This window comes from Aricia agestis, chromosome 3 (genome assembly GCF_905147365.1).
Source record: "Aricia agestis chromosome 3, ilAriAges1.1, whole genome shotgun sequence".
NCBI lineage: Eukaryota > Metazoa > Arthropoda > Insecta > Lepidoptera > Lycaenidae > Aricia > Aricia agestis.
The window spans coordinates 6709430-6733313 of record NC_056408.1 but is presented as its reverse complement, the minus strand read 5'-3'; the positions used below and the strand labels follow the sequence as shown (position 1 = coordinate 6733313).

General features: G+C 34.2%; 1 protein-coding gene across 1 annotated transcript; it reads left to right on the top strand.

The window, feature by feature from the left end:
• Nucleotides 1–13787: 13787 nt before the first annotated feature.
• On the top strand, nt 13788–23329 carry LOC121725358 (peroxidasin homolog). The gene is made up of 16 exons (XM_042112247.1): nt 13788–14000; nt 14410–14602; nt 15081–15184; nt 16004–16157; nt 16730–16934; nt 17523–17709; nt 17856–18112; nt 18279–18476; nt 18586–18889; nt 18990–19105; nt 19416–19627; nt 20955–21115; nt 21245–21373; nt 21599–21750; nt 22158–22594; nt 22823–23329. Exons 1-16 carry the CDS (start codon nt 13922–13924, stop codon nt 22902–22904), a joined length of 2970 nt encoding a protein of 989 aa, XP_041968181.1. The 5' UTR covers nt 13788–13921; the 3' UTR covers nt 22905–23329.
• The last annotated feature ends 555 nt before the right edge of the window (nt 23330–23884 follow it).

The window sequence follows — 23884 nt, the reverse complement described above, 5'->3', positions numbered from 1 at the left end:
AGTTAGTGTTAGTCAAGGTAATCTTGACAAGAATAGACGAAGGTAAAATTCCTCATGTTAAGGCCCCACTTAAGATGTTTACTTCTGATCGCTCGACTATTTGTTATGGAAAAAAATATTGTTTACATCCAAAGGGACTATAGGCCTGACTAAGACTGTCTAAAATACAATAAGTGATTATTTATTTAGCTGTAAAATAATTTATCTTTATAAGGCCATTTTGTAGTGTACGATGTTATAAGATTTGTGGTTGTCAAAATCTAATGAGATAATTGGGAAATCACAATATTCTCACGTTTTAATCAAAACAAATTACTATCGTAGCGTTGTTTCCTCCGTTTTAAACGGTAAAATAAACGACAGCATCGCATTATAATTTCGTGCAAGGGTTGCACGCATCCAGCCAGACAATAGGAATTCGCCGGAAATCGCAGCCGTAGGCGTTTTCTATTTTATGGAGGGGTGGAAGGGTTCGTAGTCCGAATCCATTTGCTCTCTTCCGGTTGAATGTTAGGAACAATCTACTTATTTTATAGCCTGTTTTAGATACAAAAGCCTTTAGTGAAAGGGAATTACGGTGCTGTGTTTTTGAAAACGACAATCATTTAATTTTATGGTTGGTGTAGTTGATAATAAATTTTCTGTACCAAATGAGTTGTTTTTGACAATTAATGACACATCGTAATTTTCTATCAAATCACGAAGATTTTCCTAAAGAAGAAATATCATTCTACTAATAGTTCGCGACTTGTTAGTAGGATAGTCGTGCTGTAATAATAGAGGTTATTATAATGAATTAATATTAACTGGCTATTTGACCGAGCGTTGCTCGGTATTCGATAAAACACGAATAAAATGACATTTTCTAAAAATGATTCCTAGCTAGATCGATTTATCGCCCCTGAAACCCCCTATATACCAAATTTCATGAAAATCGTTGGAGCCGACTCCGAGATTCCAATTATATATTTATATACAAGAATTGCTCGTTTAAAGATATAAGATAGATAAAGAACCAAGCAAATACTCTACAGGGTGTAACAAAACTAAGTGATAATACTTTAGGGTGTAAACGTGTTCCTCGTTGAGAGTTCACTGTAAAAGTAGTAGCACTAAAAGCCCGTTTTTTTTACTTTTGTATGTGGAAACTCGTGACGCTGGGGTGCTTGCCCATACAAAAGTGAAAAAATTGGTCTTTCAGTGCTGCTGCTTTCACAGTGACATCTCAACAATTAACACATGCACAACAACAACAAATAGTTATCAGTTAGTTTTGTTACGCTCTGTATATTATAATATTTATTATCAGAAAACATCAAAACGCTTTGTATGAACCAAGTGCCATATCGATTGAACCTAAAACTGTGACAAAAATATACCAGACAATTTTCTGCTTCGTTGGAGCTGAATGTCTTCTGGAGATGAGACAGACGTGTCTGCTTTTCTTAGATTCTATTTAGGAAATCCTTTTACGTGATTTTAATCTATTTTGTCTCTTTTAGAACCTAGCTAGAAAGTAGATCACAAAATGGGAAAATGAGATAAAAAAATCGATTCTTATGAAACCTGAAATTTAAACTCTCTTAGTGCTCCGATAGCTTTTAAATAAAATAAAAAATGATATATTTCTGAATAAATTTGAATCAAATGTTTTCAGAATGTTGGATACCAGGCTACCAGGCTACCACCGACTTGTAAAAGTGGAGTAGGTAGTTACAATATTATAATATTATCGAAAACAAACGTCTCTATTATAACGTGGGAGATACGTGGGATAACGTGGGAACGTATATATACGTGGGAGAGCCATGCTTCGGCACGAATGGGCCGGCTCGACCGGAGAAATACCACGTTCTCACAGAAAACCGGGGTGAAACAGCGCTTGCGCTGTGTTTCCCCGAGTGAGTGAGTTTACCGGAGGCCCGATTCCCTTCCCTATCCTCCCCTATTCCCTTCCCTTCCAATCCCTACCCTCCCCTATTACCCTATTCCCTCTAAAAGGCCGGCAACGCACCTGCAGCTCTTCTGATGCTGCAAGTGTCCATGGGCGACGGAAGTTGCTTTCCATCAGGTGACCTGTTTGCTCGTTTGCCCCCTTATTTTATAAAAAAAAAAAACTTTTTTCAACTATTTAAATTCTATCAACTATATTCTTAACGTTATTTCTAGCAAAAGTATAATAAGTCGTATCGTTGTTTATATTATGCGACAAGACAAGTCGCAGGCTTCCGAGAGGACCCTTATCACACAATTTCATGTCTATCGCTGTCATTTACATATTATATTCGAGATGTAAGAAGCCTGCGAATATTTAGCACTGCTTTATGTTGAATAAAAACTCTATTTTCTTTTTATATTTTGTCCTTAGCTAAAAACTAAGCTATCATGCAGGGCTTATCTTTATAATTTTGAATAGCGCAAACATCAGATTTAAAGCAAAATTTCACACACACCTTTAAATCATTGTTCGCGATTCTAATCATTTAATATTCACTACTATTTATGTACGTTCTTGGTAGTTCAGGACATTTAATGAGTATTGTTTAATGTTTCTAATTCATTTATATTCAGTGCATTATAGTTTCCGCTGAAACTATAATGTGGGCTGAAACTCGCACCAAAGTTTCGCGACACCTGCGTTATGTGCCAGTTTAAGCTTGTGTTCACACATGTACATGTACTTTAATTAATTACAAAGTAGGTCGTTGTCACCTAATTAAATTAAATTGGGGTACTATTATTATAATAAATAATTTAATATGTTTTTGTATTAATAATCTTGCCTCTTTGGTTTATTATTAATTCATTCAAGAATTATATTAATTTGTCTTTAATTCCTGTATTTCCTTTTCTTCAGTCATGACTCATGTTATCTTTTTATCCCTAAAAAGTAAGATTCCGCAGGAAGTTGTATTGATACGAGCCGTGAATAAAAAACTTTTCTTACAAAAATCATTGTCATTTCTCCAGGGTATCAAAACATTTTGTCTTTGTCACAAAACTCATAAGTCACAAACAATATAGAGTTCCCATATGATAAATAACTTGTATCTCTATTCCGCTACATTATACGTATACTGTTGCCACAGTATAAATATCACACAGTAGAGAAACTTACATGTGGCCTTGAAATCGAACTCTATTAACACAGAGCCAATGATAATCATGTACTATATCTACATGATACTATAATATTATTTTTGTACTGTTTCAGGACAAAAAAACGAATTTTGTGAATATTGTATAACTGTTCTCATTAATGATAATATCTATGGACGCTTCACACCACACCACGTCAGTCTGGCCCCGTGCTAAGTAACTGAAGGAATTGTGTTACGGCATCGAGCAAAAAAGACCAAAAAATCACGTTTTTTGTATGGGAGGCGGGAGCGCCCCTTAAATATTAATTTTATTTTGGTTTTAGTATTTTTTGTTATAGCGGCTGCCAAAATACACAATCTGTGAAAATTACAGAAGCCTGGCTATAGCGGTGCTTGAGATACAGACGGAAAGACATTGAAGTCTTAGTAATAGTGTCCCGTTTTTGTCCTTTGGGTACGAAAAACTAAAAATCACGCTAGAGTGTTTATGCACTCGATTTAAAAAAGTCTAGTATGAAGATAATAAGAAGATACTGTACCTATATTATTTATACTGTGATTGTGTACAAAGTATACTATACAGGGTGTCGCGATAAGGCCGCCGCCACTATTACTTATTGTGTGCTTACTGCGATAACAGCCGGCAAATCTTTCAACTACAGAAGCTGTGTCGCCTAATCGTTGAAGATAACTTCCCGACCTCGCTTATTTATTGTGCCTAATGTTATGTGTTAATGTTTACTGGTTTGTGACTAGTTTTGTTTGGAAGCTAATGCGTATTTACATTGATACAGTAGCGCCATCTTCACTGAATGAGGGTGTTTAGAGCCAGTATAAATAGTCAGTACTCAAGATGCGTCTCGGTCTCAAGACACGGTTCAGGCTCTGTGATTGGTTGACTGTCAAAATTTGGACTAATCATAGAGCCGAACCGCGTCTTGAGACCGAGATGCATCTTGAGTACTGACTATTTATACCGGCCTAAGTTCATGACGTGGTTGCTGTTTGACACGAAGGGTTAGCCTATAGCTCCTGCGGAGGCAAGAGTCGGTAAAATTTTATTGACAGCTTTTGAAAAACGAGTCAGTCAGGTGCAGCTTCGTATTCATCGGGTCTGCCCCCTAGCAAGTAACAGTAAATAAAACTAGAGATCGCCCAATGGTCGCAATTCGACCTTAGTTTCAACGACATTAGGACTACTGCCTATATTTTGTAAAAAAATATTGACTTTATCATATTTTTTTCCAACTCTCCTCTCTGAGACTCAGATGATCTCAGACTGGCCGTGTAAGCATTGTCTAATAATAGTATCTAAGATTCAATAAAAAAAAAAACTATAGGAACTGTGCAGAAACTATAGAGGGCGTCGTAATTCGACAGCAGCGACACGATGCGAGTAAAAGAAGTAACTTGTGAGTGACTTTGGCTTCGCATTCTCTTTGACCCCGGCTAGTTTATAAGTGTTTTTTTTCATGTTTTAGACTATAAAATGATTTAATACTTACAATCCCAAGTGACCACATGCGGCCGCGAGAACAACAATAGATTTCCAAGAATCCGCGATCGTAGGATTAAAGTAAAATACTAGATGACGCCCGCAACTCCGTTGCGCCAAAAATCATTTATAGCGCGAGAATCGTACATCTTCCCGGGATAAAAAGTATCCTTTGTCCTTTCCCGGGGCTCAAAGTAAATTCATACCAAATTTCAGCAAAATTGGTTTAGCGGTTTGGGCGTGAAGTGCTAACAGACAGACACACTTTCGCATTTATAATATTGAGTATGGATGAGTTTCTAACCGTAAACAAAGAACGAAAGCGTGAATAAAAATGTATAAAGCTTATCTAGTTATCTAAGAAAATATCTAAAAAAGTAATTAGTAGCATCCATCAGCATAAAAAGTAAAAACTTGATAAATATTGCAATAAAATAATGAAGATGCAAAAATACTTATATAAGTAATAATTACTGAAAATGCTTGTGGATTAATAAAATAAAACAAGTTCACTAAAATAAATGCTTTAATTTCATCAACCTTCTGCGATTCGCTCGATACCATCTTCACAACTTTAGTCTGTCACTATTTTTAACTAATTTCAGTCTGGACCTCATCAGTGCAAACACCATATAAGTATTCTTTAAATAACACACAAAGACTGCGCTATAATCTTTTTCCTACTTGAAGAATCATCCTTTTGAGAACCAACACTTTGACAAGATGGTTCAAGTTCAATACTATCCTCAGTGTTGAATTCCTGGCAGGACTTCTCAAGATTATCCTTACTTTTGATGCACATTTATGCTAATTAAATGAGCGGTGCTTATGTATGTATATCAATTTAGATGGAAGCCAGTTTGGATGTTTACTGAAAGATTAGGTTCATATTGTGTTCATCGAAAATGAATTTACGTTTATAATCTACAAAATTCAGTGTTTTTATGAGTCTACACATAACATTCATGGAACATTTTTAATGCTTACGTATGTTTTACCGGCTTTTATCCATTTCTTTCGTTTTTCAATAAGTCAAGGCATGTGAATACTTTTGGCAGAAAAATAGTAAAATTTTACATCGTTCGATTTGCCTTTATTTTTTTTTGTATGTATTAGAACATCCGGGAATACAACAATGCACGATAACACTCAAATCTCTCAAGAAATCTTAAAATTTTCTGTAGCTTGACTAGAGCTTGACAATAAAATTTTCGTAAAAGTTTCGGCTACTCGTCACTAGTGGCAGTGTCATCGCTCTGCCCCTGTAGACAAGTGGCAAAACGCTAACGCTAACGCTAGCGCTAGCGCTACAAAATGTATGGATTTGACATTAGTATTCGCTAGCGAAGCGATGACTTATGTCAAATCGCATACATTTTGTAGCGCTAGCGTTAGCGTCAGCGTTAGCGCTTTGCCACTTGTCTACAGGCCCGGCACGGTCCCATTTCCAATTTGTCACCCTGTTATCAACAGACTTCAACCATAAATAAAAGAATATAATTCGTATGTATAGGCTTGTCATTCAAAAATCTGTCATTTTTCCTAGTGTGTGTGTTGTAGTGTGCTGTGTGTGTAATGTTTTATTTGTTAAAAAAATATATGATAAAAGCATAATTTAAAAATAATATTAGCTCGATGCACTCCTTCACCATATAAACTATAACGGTGCAAAATTTCATTCACCTACGTTTCCCCATTTTACGTCAAAAGGGATACAAAGTTTTTGGCTCACGTATTAATATATAGATACTTGCCAAAATCCCACATTCTGAAGATAGATCAGCATAATATTTCAAACTAGAATAGTAAGCATTGTTTACAATTATCACTTTTTATTAAAATAAAAACCTGACAGTGCATAATATCCATGTGCTGGATTCCAGTATCACTGCGGCACCTGGCACCTATTATTGCGTAGTGTATAGTCCGTGCAATCCACGAAGACGCGCCCCACTATTCCTCCTAATCGTTTATAGTATAATATGTGTGCAAGCTTTCGCCAATGTTTAAGTGTTATCGGTACACACTAATTACCTATGTGCACGCGCACACTACAATAAATAGACGAATTAAGAAAAAGCGTCACGTTCAAAGGGATTATGATGCAGTAATTTCAATGCCTTCCTGAAGATTAGAATTTTGTAACATTAAATTCTAATTTCAGTTCCAAACGAAAAGAACCATAATCTTTATTAAGAGGAGTCCACACCGCCCTTTTTTCCATACAAACGTTGTCCCCTGTTTCCTCCCTGGATAATGCTAGTAGAGTTATAATTTTTTTTCTTGAATATTTACGGCCACTAATACAATGTCCCTATGTTTTCTTTTTTTTCATAATTTAATTATTAAATAAGATATGAACGTTCAAAAACCCAAAAAAATGGCCAGATTTTCCGCTGTGTTCAAACGTCCAGAAAACAGATTTGGCTAGATTATACAAAAAAAAAGCAAAACATAGGAAAACAGCTCAATCCTTTTTTTAATCTTTAATGAAAAAACTACTTAAATTGGTTAAGTTTTGGAGAAGGAATCAGGGGACAACGAATCGTTGATTTTCTGGATTTTCTGCAGTTGTCTCTATCGCGTTCTGCGGTATAGGCTTGACGTAAGGGAGACACCTATAGATATTACAAGTACTTTTTTTTCATTTCTCTAGCCCCTGGTGTATCCTCTTAATATACGCTATTATTAATTCCGTATAAATGTGCGTCCCTTATAAATAGTCCTTCCAGTAAGACCGCTCGCAACATAATGTCCGAGATAAGAGTAGCGATATAATTTGTTACCCATTGGTCCTCTCTTATTACTGCGATAAGTAATATTATCATAAAAGCACTGATAGAGTATAGTACGAGAGCCCTAGAACATTTTTTTTTATTTCTATCAAGGTAATTTTTTGTGAGTAGCTTCATTTTGATATTTGAATCAACAATACTTGGTTGACCACTGAACCCTAAAACGGAACCCCAACAAGCTGATTTTTTGTACATTGATAGGTTAATAGTAATATCATTTAAGAGTAATATTGTCCTACAAATAGAACAATCCATATATTAGGACCATCAAATCAAAGTATGAAATCCTTTCTATTTCTATTAGCTGCCGCTTTCAAGATTTTTCGCAGATAAGAATGTTGTTCGTCAAAATGAAGCTACTTACAAAAAATTTGCTTGATAGTAATCAAAGAAAAATTATTCTAGGGCTCCCGTACTATATAAGAAATACTATAATACAGACTACTATGCTATGTCACATCAAAGACTTAATGGAAACATTTATATCGAGAATATTTTAAGACATGATATTCTTGATATTCTCTATCATAAAGTTCTAAAATAAGACATTTTCAGAACGCGCTATAAAACCAATTACAGTAAGTAGCACTTTAACACCCTGTATAACACCTACTGTATGAGACGGCATTTCTAATAATCATATTTCTGTCAGAAGCTTTATCTTACATAAGATACGTGATAACCATTTAAGAAATTGAGCGGCGCATTTTTTATATTTTGATAGAGTTCTTTGACTTTACATAGGTACCTACTTAATATTATAAGTTAAAAATAGTGTTTTATGTTTTTATAGACAAAAAATGTAATATTTTATCAAAAAACATCAATAGCGTACTTAGAGGCGAGAGGGGTCTCAGAAAAAGTCATGTAATTTATCATCATCATTTAGTGCCCTCTTCATAACGAAGTTCTGCGGTAAGCTGGTTGAATTTATTCCGGTCTTGGGCTAGTTTCTTTAATTGTGGGTAGCTACATGTCATTTATGCTGACTACTTCATTGCATAAAAATGCATTTTTACAATTTTCACTGAAAGCTCACTTGCCAACTCAACGTGTACAGTACTTTCGAGTAGCCCCTTATATTACTTATAGATAATGGAACTATTATATAACTATAGATAGTATACCTTATTATTACTTATACATAATGTAACAAAGTAATAATACTTTAGGGTGGACAAACTCTTGCCCATAAAAATCACCCGAAAAAAAAATGCGCCCCGGCGTCAATAATTTTACCATACAACATTAAAAAAAAATACTTTTTGAGCGTTGCTCACAGTGAATTCTTTGTAAGAAACATACATAGTTCACACCCTGAAGTATTATCATTTATCCCTTTGTTTGGTTACACCCTGTATAAATTGCGTGCAAATTGTAAACGTTTGATCTACGAAAAAGGAAAACTCGGTTCCTGTTTAGTGTTCGAGGAATTAGCTGAGTCACATTGGCCGGCTCCCAATAGTGTCAACCCGTAATAGACACGTGGCGAGATTTAGCACCGACGCTTGGAGATTTTTCACGATTAATTTTCTACTGCACAGCCTGTCAATTCCATCTGCAGGCCCTTGACAAAACGGGATTAGACTTAAGCCAAATAAATTCGGGGATGCAGGGGGAGGTTTGTTTTTATTTTGTTTTCGATCAATTACAGTGGGTGCTTGCTACATTATCGACTATTAGCAATTTATGTATCAATATGTTGAGTGCATTGTTTCATGATAAATGTAAAAGAAAAGTACATTAGGTAAATAAACAAAACCATCTATACATTGGTACAGTATGAAAAACCTGATACAAAAAACTAAGTATATTTAAGATAGATTCCAGCATGAAGATAATCTGCTGTATCAAGTTGTAGCAGCTAGATCCCCTAGATCAGCGCACGCACACAGGCTATCATCAAAGAACTTAAAAGTGCTAAACAATGGAGTATCACACGCGCGTTATTTTGTCTGTATGGAGCGAGTCTGATTTGAAGAATACGACGGGGTTACCCTACTATTATAAAATGTTTAAAGTGCTATCTGGTGTAATGGAGTGTAAGTAATATATTCGAGAAAACAGTACCCGAAGGTGAAATAACATAAGTCGTGATTTGGAAATTAAGTTTATCTTTGTTTATTCCAGCCTGTTCATTATTAATGCATCCTTTTTATCTCGGGGCGGTTTAATTGATTTGTCGCTCGAACGTCTGTGCCGTGCTTCTCAATTACGTAGAGAGGCTCGTATCGGCTAGCTAGGGTTGCCAAAAATTAAGATAATCAAATCAAATCATTTAATTCAGGCATCAGAGGCCCATATAACAAATACCTTAAATCTAACATACATATAATTATATAATAAATACCTTAAAACTAACATACATATTTTATATATACTTAAAAACTAAGACTGTCACATTTATCAATTATAAGTATTTGTATCGCTTACAAATGTAACAAGGAAGAGAAGATAAACCATATTAAAAGAGTTTTATCTTGGAAGTTATAAGTTTTTTTATTGTTTATTATTATAATATGAACAATATAAATAACGAATACCTAGTAGATCCTCTTCATGCTACACTGCCAAAGTACATTGTCATATTTTGTGGCATTAGCGTAATAACAAATACAACTTGATTGCAGCTTTACGGCATGCGCGAAAAATTTATGTCTCTGTTGCGCGAAATCGATTTCAAGAACATGTTTCTCTACTGTATCATTTATTTATACTGTGTTGATTGCTAGAATATATTATAATTATTTAAGGTCTGTGGTTTAATCTTACGTCAATATCATGGGTATTGACGTGAGATTGAACGAGGCAACCAAAGAGGATATAAACTAGAGGCAACCCTATGAGGCTGGTATCGCAAAATGTCCTCGCATTTATTTACGGTCAGCCAATTGATTGAATTAGTGGACCTTAAGGCGACCAGTTATTTATGCCCAGGTTTTTACTGTAAGATTGTAGTTAAATTAGTTTTACAGCACTTTTTACATTTACAAGTTATTTAAATTGTTTTTTAATTGTGATTTATGTATCTTGTTTATGTTGAAACTGCCACGTGAGAGAAGATGTAAGCTGTATTTGAACATAAATGTAACTTGATTGTCTTATCTTATATCTTTAAACGAGCAATTCTTGTATATATATATATATATATATATATATATATATATATATATATATATATATATATATATATATATATATATATATATATATTTGGAATCTCGGAATCGGCTCCAACGATTTTCATGAAATTTAGTATATAGGCCGTTTCGGGGGCGATAAATCGATCTAGCTAGGAATCATTTTTAGATAATGTCATTTTAATCGTGTTTTATCGATTACTATATTATTTATCGGTCAAATAGCTAGTGTTTAGTAATATACGCTTACTTAGAATATTTTAAAACAAATAATTTTCATACTAGAGTACTGTTTATTAAATTAATACAAACAGTATGAAAATTGATTTGTCAACAGTAAGAAAACAACGCATTGTCCCTGTCTGATACGTTAGATAAAACAAGAACAAAACATTCTGTAGCTCCTTGTAAATATCTAATATTCGACGCTGATAGAATTTCATAAAGGCATGTTCATACAAAACAGTGTACCAAAGATAAAAGTTAATTTGATAAATGTCTGTACGATCGGCACAAGTCAAAGATGTGTTATCGTCGGCACGTGCCGGTGATCTGTATCCTGGGGGCCCACCTGACACCAGTAGTGCCCCGGCGTGCCCCGCGGTGCCCCGCGTTGCCCCGCGACGTGCCCCGCATCTAGAAGCCATCTCATGAAATATCTGCTGCATGTTTATCGCGGGTATAAACGTGCATTTACAATCCCTCTAGCAACTAAATTATGTTCATGCAGGTATATTTTACAGCGAACTTTCGAAATTGTGGGATACATTTCAGGGTTTTAACGCCGATAAATTTCGAACCGTGTGTATGTAGTATGGGGTAAATGTTTTAGTGTCTTAGTAACTTAATCAGAGAAGTTGATTCCTAGGCAGATGACCTTAGTAATTTGGTCGAACCCATCCGACCGATCACAGCTAGCATTGAATTGACATAAGCCGACCAAATGACATAGGTCTGTCAACTGCCTAGAAAACAATTTCCTCGATGGTACATGCTCTGTTTCAAATGTTATCTATTTAGTTTTAAGAAAGGATTGAATTAAAAGTGTTAAGCTTCTGTTAAGGTTACTTCATATTTTTACTAACACAAAATATAAGAAATAAAAATTAAAGGTATACCGCATATGAAGCTAGACTAATTAAATATTATTAAGTGATACACATACTACACCATAATCATAATAAGATGATACCTACCTACCTACCTAATTACTGAGGATTACAAAGAGTAGCTTAACAAGTTTCACCGCTAACCCTAATAGCTCTATCGGATTATCCGCTGCATACCTAATACCTATCTCGTCTAGTACGTACGTGTTCATGAATATTTCAGCAATGGAGGTAATGAAGGGGTCTCCTTTGTCTCGAACTGATCTCGATCACCGTCTTTGAGCTCGAGATCTGACATGAGATCGCAGATAGATGCAGTAAGTGAATGAAGGAGATTCGATTAGAACAAATTTCGATCAAAGCGTGGCGCTGCCGTATTATCCGATTAATGTCAGTCAATTTTTTAGATAAGTTGACGAGTATACATGGAAAATGCTCGTAATATTATATTTTATTCAGTACATTTTTATTAGATTATTGCTGCGCACTGCGATATTGCTGCGCACATATTATTATTGTGATACCTTCCGATGATGGATTTTGTGCAAAAAAGTTTTAAATTTAATAATACTAGCTGTTTGACCGAGCTTTGCTCGGTATCCGATGAAAATGACATTTTCTAGAAATGATTCCTAGCTAGATCTATTTATCGCCCCCGAAACCCCTTAATACTAAATTTCATGAAAATCGTTGGAGCCGATTCCGAGATTCCAATTTTATATATATATATATATATATATATATATATATATATATATATATATATATATATATATATATATATATATATATATATATATATATATATACAAGAATTGCTCGTTTAAAGATATAAGATTTAAAAATACTACCTAGTTCATATGAGAAGAACGATATTGAAATGGAAAGTATAGAAGTATATAGATTATGATCAAAACAATCTGGCCGACGATAATATGATCAAAACCAATATTACCAAACTATGCGTCGTAGTGCGGCATATTAGAATGCGAATGAAGACATAACTATGAATAATATTAATTCATTTGGAATACAAAGCTAAAGTTTACCGTTAAATTATTCAAATTACATAATATCTATACAATACGTATTGTTTCATAGAAATTTTTGTATCAACATTGATAGGGCCAAAAGTTGGGCTAGGGATCACGTAAAAATGTTTTTTTTTCTTTTCTTTGTTTTGTTAATTGGTTACATAAAGCTATGAATATTTATTGATTTATTGTGTAATACAGTAAAGATATTTTCTTCTATTATAGAGTTTAAGTTTTTTCCAACGTTGTGATCAGCTAAATCTGCTGTTCTTATTTGTTACCGATTTTGCGTGCAAAATGTTTTTGCCAAGATAGCTAAAACCAAAAGGTTAAACGAAATAAAATTACCAGGTTAGTGTAATTACTGCTCTAAGCAATGAATACAAGTGATACTTAAACTCTAGTAGTAATTAGGAACAAGTTAATCTAGGACAATTACTGGGATCCTATTTAGTATGTCCTATTACTACACCGCAGCACAGTTAGGTAACTTAATACGTGCCTCGCATACTACAGTATCAAAATTCTCGAAAAAAAATGGAATTCTCGAAGGATTGAATTTCGAATGTTCAAATTTCGAACGGAAGCCATTTTGTGACGTAAGATCTAATAACATTTTAATTAATCAGCTGGTGCAAGACCAAAATTTTAATTTAAAAATTAACTAAGTACATAATACTTATTTGTAATTTGTACGTCCGCGTCAGAGCGAAAGAAATGCTTATTATTATATTTATATTAGTAGATAAAGTCATTTTTGTATATATTATAACTGTAAGTAGTATAAAATGCATAATATTCCACGATAAAACAGATAAATAAAATCTTACTCTATCCTGATGAGTTCAGCAAATGATAAAATAATAAATGTACCACTTAGAAGGTGGTGAAAACGAAATAATTACAAGCTTTTAAAGTAAAAGCTTTACACATGACAATTCACAATACAGTTAAGTTGAATGACATTATGTTAAAGTGATAAAAGATGAGCAATACGTATCTTTAGCGCTAATAACGCGTTTAACAGCAAATAAACATAAAGTCCATCGCGAAAGCACGCGCGCTACGGAGTCGGCGCGAAATGTCAGCGGGGACAGTGGACTGAACGGAAGCATACGGGGAGGTCGCGTCATTCATCAGAGAAAACGCGAACATGAGTTTACGTAAATGAATAAGACTTTGAGTGAGATTTGAGGAAGTTGTGTTGATTCGAGTGAGTGAACATGAGTGAAATGTGAGGTGTCAGCATGGTCGCGCGACCTATTAGTGCATCGAACAAGTTCAAGATCGTGGTGCATCTTTTGTTTATACTGCATGCGGCTAAAGGTATGTTTTTTTTTCGCATATTTTTTCAAAGGATAATGTAAATCTATAAACTTTGTTAATAAGCTAATTATTATTTCATTTAAAACCTTTCATTACCTGTCAATTACCTTTTGTATTTACAATCAATATTATTGCTATTCTCATTACTTACTTATATAAATTACCCACGCTGTAAAAAGGAGTCGGTGAACTATGAGTCATCGTTATTAATTAACTCAAAGTAGCTTTTTAATATGAATCAGACACACTTACTTTACAATAATCTTGATCAACTAAGCAATTAATTTTGACGCATAATCCAAAGCAAAGTAAAAAAAAAAAACTTTTTAGTAAACAAAATGGATTATCTGCATATTGTTTACTTATGTTGTTGTATTTGGAGAGCTTAAAGATTTTACTACCGTTTAAGCCCAGAGCCGTGCGCCGCGGATTAAGGAGCACCCGGCAGACACGATCGTCGGTCGGAGCGAGCCCGCCACCCTACGCTGTGTAGCCGAAGGCAAGCCCAAGCCGAATATACTGTGGTACAAGGACGGCTTTCCCCTCGCCCCCACAGACCACCCTCATAGGGTTCTACTGGAAGATGGACTGCTATTTCTCAGGTAAGTTAGTAAACACGTGACCGAAACTGAGGATGAATAATGTTGCCTATATTATGTTGACACCAATAATAATAATTGATAGCAAAGTGCTGTACAAACTATTTTAACATAGAGCCAATTGTGTAGTTATTTTAACAAAACACAGATTTGCTATTACAAGAAATGCTGATAATAATAACAAGAATAAACATTTAAAAAATAATAATATTTTTAATTATAATAATTTAGAAGTTTGTATACAAAGTAAGTATATTACAGACTTGAGGTAACTTCTTACATTATGACTGATAAATCACTAATTTATCAGTCATAATGTAAGAAGTTACCTCTTTACGTCTAGTTTGCTGTATATTGGACGTAAAATATTGACCATAACTATGATGGGGCAAGCATTTATATATTTACAACAATCGTAAAGGGGATACCTCCATTTAATAACTCGAGTATACTTTTATGACACAGTTAATTTTCCTTTTAGGGTTATGCGTGGTAAGAAGGAAAGTGACGAGGGCGTCTACTGGTGCGTCGCACGTAACACTGTCGGGGAAGCGGTTAGCAAGAACGCCACCCTAACCATTGCTGGTGAGCTTACGGAAAATCGATACTGTTTCTTATCTCTCGCATACCACGTCTCCGATGTAACATCAACTTTGAATTTATGTTGCTAACTTATACGCCTTATATAAGTTACGTTTATCTATTTTAGTTAATAAAACAATTAAGGTTGCTTACAAAATTACGATTACAATTGTGGAGTTGTAGCTTTTGAAGTTATTGTCATTGGTTGTTTTCCTTAAAGGAAATATAACAAAGGCACACGACAAAAAGGCAATATAGTTGAGTATTAAATGCTTCAAAATGAAATAACTGAACCGGACGGCTCGGTAATACCAATATAGTATGATAATGCAATAATCGCACAAAGCGATAAAGCCTTTGAGGTCGCGTTTGTCACAAAGCTAAATAATAACCAAGAAATTAATAACGAGCTAGTGGAATGCATACAAAATGAATTTAAATTGGATATAATATCTGAAGGCTTTATTTGTGCAGTAAGTGCGAAATCGAGAGCTTAATATTTTAGTCCTAAACTAAGAGCTACAATATTATAATTGAGTACCGACAAAAGTATGAATTTATGATGGAAAAGAATAAGTATACAATTTTCTAACTTAGAAAAAACGCATTCAGTATGACAATGTATCAATTTAACAGCACTCTAGCGTCTATTAAAGTTCTTTAATATTATTATAATAGTCTGGAGCGCTAAGTAAAAGTTTTAATGGCTGCAGGCCATTGAAGCTGAGCACAGGGAAAATTAAGAAAATTCATAAAATATTCTAATTGCGAAACTGTACCTTTGAGATGCAAAAGCGCATTAACCAGGTGAGTTTGTTGCAGTTCTCCGGGATGAGTTTAGAAAAGAACCACGTGACGTTAGAGTTGCTAGTGGGGAACCTGCTTTATTAGAGTGTTTGTCACCCAGAGGTGTACCGGATCCTTCGGTGCATTGGACCAAAGATGGCCGCACTTTGGATGTTGAAGTCAATGGAAGGTAAGTCGTATTATAAGTATAATTTATCATGTCTCTTTAAATATAATTTTGATTATTTGATACTTTTACCTGAAGTTATTAAATTTACGTCAAATATATTATTTTAGTGATTTCAATTTAGTAACTTACCGTAAATTGCTTGAAATAACTATAAAAGACGGATGCATCCGGTCTTTTAATCTACTTTATACGATTTTTATCAACCCAAGTCTAGAGGGGTTCCTTAATCTAATCTAGTTCTTAACTTTCACTCACGTCACCTTGAGGTAGTTTATTAAATTGTGAAATCCAATCCCTTTAGTTTTTGTACTCTACTTTAGCTTATTTTGCATGTATATTCACTTCAAGAAGGATGTACACTAGTGATAAATTGTATTTAAAATTAAGTTGTTAATGTGTATTATCTAGTTTAGTGAATCAATAAAATAAAAAAGCTATATGCACAAAGTATAATAAGTATAGAGCTGCATAGTTATGCTCAATAACCATTTAAAAATTTAATAGAAATTTACTCACGGCGTTAATAGGTAAGGTAATAAAGGTTTTGGAATGATTTCAATGTCTGCTTTTAGGATATCGATAGTAGACGAAGGTAATCTGAAAATAGTGGAGAGTCTTCCTTCAGACAGTGGGGTATACAAATGTATAGCGTACAACGTAGCCGGAGAAAGGCAGTCGCGTCCTGCTACGTTGCTCGTATTACGTCGACCGCATTTTCTCGTGAAACCGAATAATGTAACGGCACTAATAGGACAGAACATTGAATTTCATTGTCAAGTAAGTTTATTTTATTTTCCTTATTTTACGACACTTTCGCTTGAATTAAAAAATATAATAAAGTTGTTATTAATAAATGATTCAATAAATTATCATAACTCATAACTTATGAATGTTAATTTTAATATAATATGCCACAGGTAGTAGTTTTTGGACGTAAGTTTTACTTAGAAAAACAACTAAACATGTTTTGAAAGTTGTTTTGCAAATTGCTACAAAAACGATGTTATTATGAAAAACCCATTATATGAAACGAGCCACTGTAACATAAAAAGAAACATAGAAACAATGTGCTCACACTATTCTGATCTTGAAAACCTTTTTCACTAACAATTCGTAGCCGTCTGCGTCTGCTTTAGCGGTAGTTACGCTGTTGTGTGTTATTATTTCATTCAACTATTGTGTTCCCTAAGAGCTTCCATTGTTAAAACTTTATTTCAAAGTCATTTAATAAATGAAATTGCTTTAGCTCTACATATTTATTTTTCTCTGGATATGTCATTTTTGGAATAGATACATTGATGTTTCATTCATGAGTCATAACTAATCACAGTTATAGATACAGAGTTTACCGTTCTATTTAACCAGGCATCACCAGAGTCAGATGTATCAGTGACGTGGGCTCGCGACAAAGGTCAACTGTCACCGTATGCGATAATTAGAAGGGGCTCATTAAGAATAGACCGAGTGATGTCATCTGATGGAGGAACGTACACTTGTCATGCAGAAAGCCAAGCTGGATCCAGTACAGCCAGCGCTATTTTAACTGTGCACTGTAAGTAATTTTGAATGAATCTTTTTTAAAATAGTAGCATGATTTGATGCTTTCATTTCATTTTGCTTATTATTATTTTTATTTGGCGAGATTTGTGATAGTATAAGTTACTACATAAATCCCCTTTTAATTCTATTTTGTTTTAGCACTGCCTCATTTCACTCGAGTGCCTTCGGATCAAACTGCCTGGGAAGGGGAATCATTATCATTTCCATGCGAAGCAGAGGGTACGCCAAAACCATTGGTGTTCTGGTCTATGGAAGGCCTACAAGAGCTTATATTTCCGAGTTCAGTTAATGGCGCATTCTTACACATAGACAGAGTTTCAACTCAACATGCCGGAAGATTAACATGTGTTGCTGTAAGTGCAGCAGGTAGCGCACTTCATACAACTACATTGCAGGTATAGAGAATTTAATTATATTATACGCGAATTTAATTATATTAATAGATACGAGATATCTATCTGGTCAATTTAGATAAATTGACCAGATAGATATCTTGTATAATATATTATTATCCTTTTTTGGAATCGTTATCTTTATTTATTTTCTAAATTTTCTTGTCAGGTGTTGAGGAGAGAAGCCAATTCATTTTCTGAAAATTCTGAATCATCATCTCCACAACCAGAGCTAAACAAACCTCAAAACCATCCACCAATGACACAGTATGAGTTGGTGCAAGCTCGAAGATATTTACAACAGGATGTGTTAGCTCTAAGAAGAGTTGAAGGAATTTCAGCAAATACTCTAAAGATTGTTTGGGATGTAAGTAAAACCATAAGCTTCATCTAATACAAAGTCAATTACTTAATTGATTAATAGTAAAGTCAAGTACTGCTATCAGCTGCAACTTCTTATTCGTTGTCTTTTTTAGGTGTTGACTGATTACAATGAATATTTAGAAGGTGTAAAGATATGGTTCAATGGAACGTCCTTGAATAGAAAGTTTGCTTTCGATTTACACAGCGCACAAGAAATGAATGGTTCATTAGAAAGTATCGTAGAATTTACAAAATATGATAATTTTACAATGACAACAGTCCATAATAGTGGCTCGTCGAGTCACGTCATAACAGGGTTATTACCATACGCACAGTATAATATATTTTTGATGCCATTTTACAAATTACTTCTTGGGAAACCATCAAATATGAAAAGTGGATATACAGAAGAAGATGGTAAGTTTTGAAACCAAACCAATTCATGATAAGCCATAAAAATATTTTATGACATTTTTATTACTTATCATGCTGCATTTTTTTTGCTTCATATTTGTAGTACCTTCTGAAGCACCCCAAAACGTGTCCGCTGGAGTGATAAATGCCACATCGGCTTGGATACGATGGGATCCCCCACCAGTGCATAGTTGGAATGGAGAACTCTCTGGTTACTTGGTAAGTAGTAAGTAGTAATATGCCACCATAGAGTGGTGGTAATAGGTGATTTGTTTTTCAGATTCTATTCTCACAAGAGCTCCTGATATATTTTTGAATGATATAAGTCATTTTGAAAGAATATAAAGCACTAATCAAACTTAGCTTCAATTCATATCGCAATGTCTCGAGAATGATAAACATTGAATTTATAACCTGCAACTCGCGGTTTTGGACTGCTTGATCAAATTTGAATGGCTCATTTAAAAGTGTATCACTACGCCTTGGGTTGTTGTAATGTGGATTGACCCTTTGACTGACTTTTTTCTAGATTGAGGTTAGAGTGGGCTCGGGTACGGGAGGTCGTGTGGTGGGTCAGATGTCTCTGGGAGCGCGCACGCGGGCGGCGGCGGCGAGCTCGCTCCGCGCGGGCGGCCACTACAGCGCGCGCGCCGCTGCCGTCACACGCCGCGGACACGGGCCCTTCAGTGCGCCGGCGCAGATACATGTGCTGCCCACACACACGCAGAGACACTATGTGCAGTAAGTACACGTTGGCTCTGAAACAAGATACGAATTTGACTAGCTAAAATATGATTTTAAAATAAGCTGCTCTATCCTTTACATTCCTTTCTTAATTTCATAATAAGTATCATAGAACGAGATACGACTACGGTATCGAGTACATGCTAAAAACCACGTTTTTACAAATATTTATGATTAGGAGAACATATTTCTACTGGGGTGCCAGTTCAAATGTGGACGCAAATATTTAAAAAAAATGTTTTAAAAATTGAGTTGGCGGGACAAAATGTAATCATCAGGTATTGAAAGCAACCATCGTCCATTTCACGGCAATAAGTATAGAGATTTAGAAAAATCCGGTGTGCCCTTGGGCACCCGGCCGCAACTGTATTGTAGTGTGAACAGGTACGATACTTAACGTATATTGATCTTTTATATATCAAATGGAAGCTTATTTTCCTCTTATTATTATAATATAGGTGTGCCTAATTAAATCTGGCTGCAAATAAGGGGTGCCGGCTGTCAAAGATGGCAAACTATCGAAGGCGAAGGCTAGCGCGTCTAACGAGGATAGTGATAGTACATCATGTTAGTGTACTTAACTATCGGTTCAGACAATAGTAATTATAATCGATCGATCGAGTCGTACTCGCACACGAAATTTTCCGTACTATTATAGAGCAAAATTAGGCCAAAATTTGTGTTTTTTTGTATGGGAGCCCCCTTTATAATTATTTTAATTTTACTTTAATTTTATTATTAGTAATTAAATTGCACATTTAATTGAATATTTCGTGAAATTTTAAAGTGCCTATCTGTTGCCATTATCGACATAGAGTGAGAAAGGCCAAAAAATAACGATTATTGTATGAGAGCCCCCTTGAATATAAATTTTATTTTGTTTTTAATCTCTATACTCATTGCCGTAAAATGAACGATGTTTGCTTTCAATACCTGGTGATTACATTTTATCCCGCCAACTCAATATTTAAAAAAATATATATATATATTGGCGGCCACATTTGGACTAGCACCCCAGTAGAAATATGTTCTCCTTATCATAAATATTTGTAAAAATGTGGTTTTTACCGTGTACTCGATACATGTACAATTCTGCAGTGGGATCTTAGACTATCAGGAAGAATTAGAAGCAGTGACATTAAATCGTAATTATATCCTGCTACAATTTGCTGTCTTGTAGAGTTATATTAAGTTTCTTAATGCGAAATCGTATTAAGTTCGCAAGTTTCTCTTAATTTATTAAATCCATATCTCGTACGTGTTCCACTATATACAGCGTTATAAATTGGGATATCGCATAGCTTAGGGGATTACTTTGTTTCAGGACCGAACCAGCAAGGGATAAAGCAATATTGTCAATGTTCCAAGAAACTTGGTTGTTAGTTCTGAGTTTAACTTTATTAGCCATAGTATTGTTGGGTGCTGGAGTTATTGTTTATTTACGCCAGCGACAGTCGAAGCAGAGAAAAGGGCATGCAACTGGAGGTATTTCTAATTTTCTTATCTTGAGTTAATTAATGCATTAGTACCTAAAACGAATAAATTTTAATTGAAAATAATAAAGTAATGAATAAAATTAAAATTTTTATGTAAAAGAGACAATTTTTGATGCAGGTGCTCCAATTTCAAATTCCCAATGCTTACTAGGAAAAGAGGCAGTATGGCTTCGCGAGAGACCATTATACGAGGGATCTAATGAACCGAGAATAGAAATATTGAATTGCCACCAAAGCCTCTTACATAGTAAGTAAAATGATATTATATTAATTAATTAATGTAGGTATTTGGTGTAATTTAAGTACATGTAATGTTAATTGAATTTAAAATTGAAATCACGTTTTATAATTTTTCATTCAATACCACAAATATTAACACTCGGATTATTTGCGGTATTAAATTGACTGCGCACAACAAATTACAATAATTTCGATTAATTTAATAATTTGATACTAATTATTCTTAATCAAGGTGGACATACAATTGATACAATGGCAATGGAAGCAGAATATAGCCTACCACAACAGCACTCAAACGTAAATGTGATGATACAAAATGATCATAGACGAATACAACCAGAACCTTACGCATCTAGTGCTATTTATACAGAACTGAATTATCAGGTAAGAATGATATTCAAATATAAAATGAAACAGTAAAAGAACATGTAGACGACCAAAATCAATAACTAATAAAGCCTCACTAATGTAATACTCGCTCATCCACCCTCAAGCGCAATTAGTAGACCCTAATAGATTTAGAACTAAGATAGCGTCGTCATCGGCAGACAACCCCGATGAGTTCGAGTCTGTAGATGTATAAGACAAAACATTATTTTAAACGGTGTACTGTGCTTGATTTTTTAACGAAATGAATTCAATTTAAATCAATTTGTAATATTAAGAAAGTTTACTTTGAGCGCTTACAGTCGAACAGCACTTATCGACGCCACGCGTCAACTGCCGTCGACAAGTGCCGTTCGTCTGTAAGAAATCTTACATTAAATTAATGAAGTAAATTTATATTTTAGGACCAAACAGATGCAGAAGATTCATGCATAAAATGTACAGTCAGTCCTGAATCTTGTGATAATAGTATGGTGAGGTCCTTTGCTGAAAGTAATCAATATTCAAATGAGGAATGCTCTACCTGTTGTCGTAGTAGTACGTCTACTCTCACAAAAGATTACAGTGATATGACAAAATGTGGTAATGATGATGAGATTCAAGACATATCAATGGATGAGTGTCCGTCGTGCAAGACCGCTCAATCTCGGTCGTCTAGTCAACACGATGGCAACAAGGAATGGGCAGTAGCGGATGTAGAGTATGATTATCCTCAGTGGCAATGGTTGGGAAGAGAAAATAGCTTCCGGCAAATGAGTATAGAATCAAAACATTCCAGGCAAAGCGAACAGAATTGTAGAATGAATTTGTGTGATATCCTTCCACCTCCTCCATACGAAAGGTAAGTTATTTTCAGACTGAATAATATAAAGAAACACCGTTATTATTGAAATAATTGATAAATAATATTAAGACAATGTTGACCTGAAATTAACATGCTAGTTTTTTTTAATGTTTAATTTAAATACTGTATATAGGTCAATAAATTGATTACGAAACGTGTACGAGAATCTTATTAAGTCTGTTCTGCATAACGTTCACGAAGATTTACAGGCTGTGTTTGTTGCAGGGAATCACAGTACAGAGAAATGCGCGCGTTTACTAACAACTCAGGAACGTCCGGTTGCTCGGGGCATTCGTACAGAAGTTAATTAAGTAAATATCATTGAAACTAACCAAGCAATAATTAATTTAACTTGTACATAATGTAAAAAAGTGACGTAATATTAATACAATTGTGAAAAAATTGGATCGAGTGAATCTAGTAAACAATTAGACTAGGGGATAGATGCAGCTAAAAATAATGAAAGTAACTTTATTTCAAAGTAACATCGAATAAGCTGATGAAAAAATTATATAAATGTTTAAATAACTTCTAATTCTGAAGAATTTTACAATGTGCAGACGACATTGTGAAGGTTGTAGGTAATGTTTGGTCTGGTTTGCGTATGTGTATCAAAATATAGACTGCTTTACTGTAACGTATAGAAATTTAAGTAGTCCAAAATCATCGCAAAGAATGGGAAAGTCCTATATTTTTATAAGAAATCATAAGTAAAAAATATGAATTTCTTAAGATTTTGTGAAAACTAACATATCGGTTAAATTTTATATCTTTAACCAAATATTAATATTAAATTAACTTTAATAGCCATTTTTAACGATTAGCAAGTAGATTACTATTTGACTTAAAAGTTTTATTTATTTTTACTTTCTCGACACAACATTTTGCCATAATGTTCATATTTCTCTAGTGACTGTGATATAGTATAATTTTTTGATTCTTTTTAATTTTGTACATATTTAAAATATTTGATACCTTATACAATTTTATCTGTACTCTATTTATTGCGTAGGTGTAACGTTTAATAGTTCTAGTTCCATTTTTTATATCAACGAAATCTGACGCAGTTTTAGAATTTTTACTAAAATCAAGGTAGTTGATTTTAACAATATTTATTAACTATTTATTTCTACATCTTGACAACCAATATTATTACAGTTTTATTGAATGCTTTATCTTTTATTGCCTTTCCTGTATTGCTATGTTCACAAGATTGTTGCTCACTTTGTTGTTACAAAATATAATATCAGCTTTACACAGTATTTAAACATACTTACAACAAGAAAT